The 8,738-nt window shown below is 33.2% G+C and overlaps 1 protein-coding gene across 1 annotated transcript; it reads right to left on the bottom strand.

Annotated features, from left to right (window-relative positions):
* Positions 1-999: 999 nt before the first annotated feature.
* On the bottom strand, positions 1,000-6,575 carry LOC111509487 (CDAN1-interacting nuclease 1). Its single transcript, XM_074178274.1, has 5 exons — positions 6,374-6,575; positions 5,975-6,302; positions 5,863-5,912; positions 3,687-3,926; positions 1,000-1,272 (listed from the first exon to the last, which is right to left on the bottom strand). The coding sequence occupies exons 1-5, from the start codon at positions 6,469-6,471 to the stop codon at positions 1,113-1,115; spliced, it is 876 nt and encodes a 291-aa protein (XP_074034375.1). The 5' UTR covers positions 6,472-6,575; the 3' UTR covers positions 1,000-1,112.
* Between the last annotated feature and the right edge of the window lie 2,163 nt (positions 6,576-8,738).

The raw sequence follows: 8,738 nt of genomic DNA on the forward strand, positions 1-8,738 counted from the left end.
TTAATAAACGATTGAGGTTATATCTCATTCTGATCAATGGTGATTAACTATGAAATATTTACTATTCATTTGATGTTTAGAGCATACATATGAATATTTTTTTATTTTTTGCACTGTTAAATCCACTCTCCTTGAAGCATGTATCTATTTCTTACATCTAACCTCATTTTATGAGGTTTTGTAAATGGTATAAAAAACATGTTTTCTTCCGGATATCGATTATCCGACGTACAATTCGCAAAACAGCAATGCTTTGTTGGTATTATACTAGTATAAAATGATTTTTTATATCAGATTAATATTTTTAAATAATTAATTAATATTATGTAAATAACACTGTTTTACATGTGAATAGTTTGTTTGTCCCTACTACTAGTGCTGCCTCTCGTGACACGTCTGCTGTACTATTCTCAGGAAAAAGGCTCATTAAGAGAAACCAAACCATGCCCACTAAGTCATGCCAGAGTCAAATACCAGCATCTTAGTTAATGCGGTCGGAACAACTCAAGCACTGCGACCGTTACCACATCGCCTTTGATGTTTACCGCAGTAGTAGACGAAACGTCAGGTATAAAAACCTGCAGACCACGGCTAAAAAACCCGGAAAATAGCTTTCACAGTTATCTCCGGTCGTGAAAGTTTACATTCTCTTGATAAACAAACCAATTTCACGCCACTATAGGCATAAATCAACTCGTCCCTGGTAAGATCTGTTGTTTGCTATACAGAAAAAAAGATGTGGACCCTGTAAAGTACTATAAACCTGCCTGTACGAGCTGTGGTAAATCATAATAACCACAAAATTTTGTTTGACCACTTTGTTAGCGTTTTGCAGTTATTACTTTTTAATGTTAGGAAACAGTTTCAATACTTGAGTTACCAGGAGCAATATAACAATATGGTTTTTTAGGCAATCAACCGAATTAAAACAATGTAATTTTTCTTAAAGACTCATCAATTATCTTATATATTTAGGGTTTTGAAAAAAAAAACACAAAATATACTCCATAAGTTTATTGTTTCCACTGACTGATCCAATTAAAGTTTCCCACTTCAGAGAATATGTCCCTTTTTCATATCCAGAAATACTAAATCCCCCATATATAAATCTTTCAAGTTCCAGTTCCAGGGGTATCATCCATTTCAAAATTAGGAGGCGATATATGAATCATATTTTGTGGTACATGGTCCCTAATTGTAAACCTTTTGTCATTAGGTTCTACAATAGTTTGAACATATCCAAACCAATATATTACCAAGCCAGGTCCAAATCTGTAAGTAAAAACAAACTATGACAAGCATCCACCTCAAATGTTTCTAGAAAATATTATTGTATTTTTTTCAGTAAAATTAACACTCTATCAACCTGTTGTCTCTACAAAGTACAATGAAAAGTATAACTGAGGTTTTACCTTTTGAAACCCCAGCTACACAATTTTATACCAGTTGTTATAATTTCATTTATTAGAAGTAAAATTATTTACAATCTTAGATTTATGCATCCTCAAATATGTGAGCCATGACTCTTGTAAATTGATGAAATGCACACACTGTGGACACTCATCAGTAACCTTTGATCCTTTCTGGGATTTGTCTTTCTCCATACCACAAAGAACCGGCCAATTGAGTTTGTGGCAATGCTTGGATTCGTTCACAAGAGAAAAAACTCTGGATGGAAATGAAAAACCGACGTGTTCGAAATGCAAGGAAAGTAGAAAATGCACAAAGTCCCCATGAATCCACTTGTTTCCCCATATTTCACTAATTTATTTAAAAAGATTTTCTCCATTGGAAAGATTTAGAGGCAAATTGAATGTTGTCATCAAATTTCCTCTAGAAGGATTGGATATGGATAATTTTGGGCAAGACTCGGCAAGCTATCAAGGAGTCATATGTTATAACAAAGCAACTAGGTTACTAGGAAATATTGAAAATTACAATACATTCAAAAAAGCTTTAATAGACCTTCTCCTAGAAAATGCCTTTGACAATGTCGAAGAATTTTCAGATTTTAATGTATACGCTGCTTTTTCTTCAATTTGTATGACTAGTCTGATAAATATTGTACCAGTAATGTATATGTTATATGTGTATGATATTTTAATGTTGAATAAATTCTATTCTATACTATAATGATTATGTTATTAAACAATATTAAAAAGTACTTGTTTAAATAGAAAAGATTATATTTTTGGGAGTGATTAATTTTTGTGAAAGAAAGTTTTTGGCTTTCTAGTACTCCACCTCGATACAAAAAAAAAGGGAATCTTTCAAAGTTACTCCTTTGCACGATCTATACACCTATGTAGTGAGTTACTTCTTTTGAAATTGATCGCTGATTTGCCATTTTCAATTTTCCTACCTATTTTAATCCGAACATTTTTTCTCTCCCTATAATGACCAAGATGACCCACTCTCTATCTAGCTAGGTAGAATATTGTATTGTAAATTTACATTCATTACATTTTAAACCTTGTAAGAGTACTGTCAGAATGAACCTTGTCTTTTCTACAGCACATCCTGCCAGTCATTTATCTTATCTTACCTTTCAACAAGAGTTAATATAATTCTTGTGTGTGTTAATTATTCATACTTACGATAAAATAATCGTGGGTCAAAACAATAACAACTTTTTTTGTTATTTCATATGAGTACTTACATATTATGTATCAACACTATAGAAAAAAAATATTCAAAACAAGAGAGAAAGAAAATAAAACAAAAAGAAAATACACATTTGAAACTGCGGTGAACATTTTTCTAAATGGTCAATGGCCGGTTTTTTTGTTTGGGCTGGCCGGAAGGCGATGTCAACACATGTGTGCACCGCATGTTTCAAGGATTGGGCTTTTGAAAAGCCGGTGAAATCGCTGGTGAATCTATAATATCCTTAAATTTCGTTTTTATATGAGTGCACGCCTACGGTAAAAGAACGAAATCGGTTTCGCACTTCGTTGCAAAGTCACCGAGAACTTTGTGAATTTAAGTAGTGGGAGTTGACTTACTGGTTGATTATTTTTACTGTGGCCATACAGTCAATAAGTTGTATTATCTTGAAGTTATGCACCGCTTGCAAGAAGCAATACAATACGTTCAGTATTGTGGAAAAATTTTTTTATGACTTTTGCATCACGATAATGCACCTGCTTACTCGTCATCGCTTGTTCATAACCTTTTGGTCAAACACAACACAGTAATTATACCTCAGCCACCGTATTCAGCAGATTTGGCCCTCTGCGACTTTTTCCTGTTTCCAAGATTGAAGAGACCCATGAAAGAACAGCATTTTGCGACGATTGAGTAGATAAAATACGAATCGCTAATAGAGCTCAAGGACATACCAAAAAGTATCGGAACTACTTCGCGGATTGGAAAAAAAGCTGGCATAAGTGTATTATATCTGGAGAAGACTACTTTGAAGGGGACAAAATAGAAAATGACGAATAAATAAATATTTTTTTGAGAAAAATTAAAATTCACTACATTTTTTGAACAGTATGTTATACATCAGAATTGCATTAGACAAATCTAACATGAGAATCTAATGAAAATTTCAACGCTCTTCAGTTTTAATCGCACAATAAGAGACAGTGCTTCAATTCTGGTAAGGAAGAAGCTTTTTCATTAGATTCGTTTTATGCCAGATATTTCAGTTCTTCCTTTCAAACTAATATGTTTCATAATACCTATTCCAGTAACTCAAATATTGATTTTTCATGTAATCCTTGTGAACGTCCTCGTCTCCAAACAAAGCTTTACTTTCAATCCAATTCACCACAAGTCCGTCAATCATTACTGGTACCTCCAACTTGCAATCTGGAGTTTTATCATACCCATGTTTTCTGAGATGTTCTTCATCTCTGAATCCCAGACCAAGTTTAGTTACTTCTCTGCACAGTTTTACCTCATACTGCTGTCCCACAGAACTAAAAGAGGAATCAATGTTTTCAATTTTTTGTCTTATAACGAGTGAAAATGATTTCAGAACCAATAATTAGAATATGAAATATCAATTCTCTATATAATGATTTCAAGAAGCTCATTAATTTTTAAGAAATAAAGGTTTTGGCTTTTTACTTCTCCATCTTTCATTGAAAGATTCCCACAATTTTTGTATCATGATGGAGAAGTGTAGAAAGCCAAAACTTTCGTTCTCAAAAATTAATCTCTCCTAAAAATATACCCTTTCAATTCAAACAAGATTCCTATGGCTGGGATTTAATCAAATAAGTGAATGAATGTTATTTACGTACTGTCATCAATGACATGGGTGGATTTAACCCATTTTCTGACAAAAGTCGTAATTTTATGAACGAATTGAGTGTTTTTTTCTTATAATGTTATCCGTATCTGCTACTGAAGAGCCGATAAAGCAAGTGTCTTACCGAGAAACATTGGATGTTTAGCAGTGCGGATGACACTGTTCCATGTAAGTGAAATTTTACTTCTTTCATTAATTATAATGTGCAGGAATCCTGTGAATGATATCTGATTCGATTCCATAATGTTTGGAATACAAACGGAATAGAGAAAAGTGTTTTTCGTATAGTTCAGCATTCACATGAAAGTATTTGTTGCGAAAGTATTTTTCTTTCGTGTAATTCCGTGTAAATCAAGGTGTAATAATTCGTTGGGTACAAACCAGGGGGCATTGGTTATCATGCGGAGTGCTTTATTTTGAAACCTTTGTATGATTTCAATGTTTGAATGTGATGCAGTACGCCACAGTTGGATTTCATTCGTGCATACAGGCTTCAGTATTGCCTTGTACAGAAGTATGATTAACAAAATTATTATTATAGTGTCCCAGTTGCAAAACCTTTTTGAAAACAAGAGTAGTCAAAAATTTATTCACTTTCTCTTTCTGATTATTTTTTTTTGAACAGATTAAGAAGTACATATTTATTTGTGAACATATTGTGAATATTTCTATATTGTACTTGTACTCAACCTGATACAAACATTTTTTATGTAAAGTAGACAAATGAACATGAGTATTCTACACAACAGAAGTGTATTTCAAACTTGGCTTTATTAATGAACAAAACAAAATGTATCAATTGTAAACTAATTCTAGTGTAATCTGAAAAGTTTTAGGGATTCGAGCATGTATCTAATTTGATGCCAAGATCTTTGATTTGGTTATGTGGGAGGGAATTGATGCAGTATTGCACTATTTTCAAAAATTGACAGTTGTGAATCAGTTTTTAGTTTTATAGCTAATTTTTTTTAATAATCACTTACTTTTTAATTTGCTGGCTGTATTTCAATTTATTTTATTGCCAACATCGCTAAAATTAAAAAAACTAACATAATAGTTCAACAAATGTAAAATTATACAAAATGAGAAACATGTTGACAGGATGGATTTGATTTCCATATGCAAAGTGCTATAGTTTCATTGTATTAGCAATACAGTTTGGGACCTATAAAATGAACATTATAATCCATTAATGCATCAATAACATTGCATTACTTAATGTATAAATTAGGCTCGTGTCTCAGTACAAGTAATTCTGTTATATCTTTAAATAATACTAATTATGAGGTAAATTATAATTGAAATGAAAAATTCTGTTGTTATATATCAAGAATCAAGTGGGAAAAAACAATATTTCACAGAAGAGTGAGTGAGTTTACTATTTGAAGAAATGAAGGCTTCTACAAGTTGATATATATTTTTCATGTCATTTATAATATTGCAATGTAATGTTTCGGTTTGAGGTTTCAGTTTAATTACTAGTAATGATTACTTCTGAATTTAATGCATATTACAAAATTTGAATTAAATGCAAATACTAGGTGCCTTTTGTTAGCACTAATCTAATCCCAGAAATGAAATTCATGAGAAAATTCACTCACCTTCTCATAGTTTCAGTCAAAGGACTATATATATTATCATACAGTGTACACTAAAAATAAATAAAAATATTTAAATTAAAGAGTCTGTACCGGTTAATACAAAAGTACCTACTAAAAAAATTTCAGAAGCCAAATTCATATCCGGAATCAAAGTAGTGTCTCGTAAATAACTATTTACATTTAAGGTTACTTGATCACTCGATCCTGAGCTTTCGTTATTCTCAAAATACTGACTCAAAATAAGTTTTGCAACCAAACATGGTGCTACATCAAGTCGTTCAGCTATCCTCACTATAATGCCTGGACTGTCCATGTTTTTAACTCCTTCTAGGTAAAGTTCCCAATACTTGTTTTTATTCATTTGGGTCTTCATGTGGTTGCATTTCATTCGTTTCTGGTATTCCAGTGACAAAATACTGAATAACGTGTCATAACTTTGTCTGAAAAAGATATTAATAGGATTAAATAGATTTTTTGTCACTGAATTTTCATATGGATTAAAAGGACTCACTCAGGAAATAATTTTACTAACTGCTTCATGCAAGTTCTAGTCAGACCGCGGCTTTTTCTTATGTGAGAAACAATGTTAAAATAAATTTCGGGTTCCATTTACACGTTTTTTGTTCAAAGAAACCAATAAACTAAAATAACAATGACAGGTTCAAAAAGACAGAACCAAACCTATAACTCCCAAACAAAACATCAACAAATTGCTAGGTTATCATTTTCTTCTTCTGTTTTGTAATTGTTGGTTTGACTATTAGGCCACCGTTGTTCTGGAGGACCTACGTGAATTTTTTTATCTCTTTTTGGTACAGGAGAACTTCTAGGACTTGGAGTAGAAGATTGCGGTCTGCCTCGTTTTGGAGTATTTGTAGGAATTCCAGAAAAAGCCAGACTTTCTGCAATTATCATGGTGAACTGGAGTAAATCCAAATGAAATTGTTGATTTCTCTGAACGATATCACGTCGATATTCCAACCAAGCGTTACAAACAGCCAAATTGAAATAATGAAAAATAACTCGTAAAGTCCATTTTCTGGAACGAATGAAGGTGCGGTAGAGTGCAATCAAAAAATCACTTTTATCCACTCCTCCCATGGACATGTTATACAAACGTATGATTGCTTGACGTTGAACCATGATATATATACTCCCTGCTTTTTGTCACATCGCTTGACCTCATCTTCTGGCTCTATTCCAATAAAGTTGGATGCCATGTTGACTACTTTGTTGTCATACCAATGAACAGCAACAACTTCATTGTCACTGGTGACCAACGAGTCGCAGCTACCTCGACCAAGTTTTTGTAGCTGCCGTTCCATTTTCAGCTGACACTTTTTGAGTCTATTATTTCTTATGGTTCCAGCCATAAAAATGCCTCTTTGAAGAAGTTCACGCAGTAATAGGACTGACGTAAAGTAGTTGTCGCAAAATAACTTATGTCCATGATGATCGGGAATTATGTATGACAAATAAGTCACCAATCCATCGGTAGCTGCATATTTTTCTTGAATATCTATAGAAACTGTTGTAGAGCCTTGATATAAAATGGAACGATATAAGATATCAGAAGAACCACAAAGCATAAATACTTTTACCCCCCAAGGGTTCGGTTTACCCTGTATGTATTGCTTTACTACAAGTTGGCCATTGAATGGAATCATTGATTCATCAATACAAAGATTTTCTTCCAGATCTAATTGCTCGCACCTACTTTCGAAAGAACTGATTAAAGGACGTACTTTCCAAAGTTTATCACTTTTATCATACTCTGCATTCACGTCAATAATATGAAGATTATTCCTAAGGCTTTCGAATCTATTCCTTGACATTCCAATGTCACTTATAAAATTGTATCTTTGGGGCGGATGTCCAATACATCCTCAATCTGGGAAAACGAATTATACCAATTACAATATGTAATGCAACAAGTTATTTCATTTCTTGTTCATTCGTATTGAGGCTTTTTCCACCGTGATAAACTGAATTTTGTTTTCTCTGCTAGTTCCAAAAAAACAGAATTTGGGAAATATTTACAAAAATACGTCATTGGTATTTGAATTTCCTCATTTTCGATGGGGTTGTCGGGTGGAACGTAAACTACATTTGGAGGCAAAAATTGCTTTCGTGTCCAAGATTCTTTCATATTGTCATTTTTTTTGTTTTGTTTTTTCAGATGATAATGATATCGCTAATTGTGCCAATGGAATATTATCGTCTTCCTCATATTAACTTTCATCTTTTTCACTACTTGAGTCCGGTGCTTCATAATCTTCTATTTGCTCTTCAATATCAGAGTCAGGAATGGAAGATACTGCTGCTTCAGCTTCTTTCAAAGTCACTGTTCTAGCAATTTTTTTCTGATTGCCATAAAATGTCATTGGCGGTATCTCATCATCTGAAAAAAAAAAATAATATTGAACATACTGCGAAGACCTGATGGTGGCAACTACGTACAACATTTTGAAAAACAACATCAAGAAAAACTACCGCACGCCATTATCAACCGTTTTCATGAAACTCATTTACATCCTATACACTTCATAATTCAGCTATGATAAAACGTATGGAACGTCTTGCAAAATAATTATTGGTACTTACATTGTATGTCGTTTGGCTCAGCCATTTTCTTGACAGGACACACTCTAAAAAATGTTGCTGAATAATATACCGGCACTCAAACTGCCAAAAGAGTGAATCACATACCTTCAGAATGGATCTCACCAAATTTACAGAGCTCTGAATATCGCGGTGGCAATTTTGCCACCGGTAGGGCCGAAAGGGTTAAGGATATAGTGTTTTATTACGGCTTTCTCCGTGATTTATGATGTCACTGATAGCAAAGCGACTGGTCTATAGTTATTTGAAAGATT

This window comes from Leptinotarsa decemlineata, unplaced genomic scaffold (assembly GCF_025532065.1).
Source record: "Leptinotarsa decemlineata unplaced genomic scaffold, Ldec_3_MD MMD2_tig00003736_RagTag_RagTag, whole genome shotgun sequence".
Classification (NCBI taxonomy): Eukaryota; Metazoa; Arthropoda; class Insecta; order Coleoptera; family Chrysomelidae; genus Leptinotarsa; species Leptinotarsa decemlineata.

What these genes read in the sequence shown, in the direction of transcription:
- LOC111509487 (XM_074178274.1), bottom strand. Translation starts at nt 6,471, where the DNA reads ATGGAACCCGAAATTTATTTTAACATTGTTTCTCACATAAGAAAAAGC. An exon ending in TGGCTTCTGAAATTTTTTTA is followed by an intron (nt 5,913 to 5,974) that starts GTAGGTACTTTT and finishes ATTTATTTTTAG; the next exon opens with TGTACACTGTATGATAATAT. An exon ending in TATTTGAGTTACTGGAATAG is followed by an intron (nt 1,273 to 3,686) that starts GTATTATGAAAC and finishes TTTTACTTACAG; the next exon opens with ATTTGGACCTGGCTTGGTAA.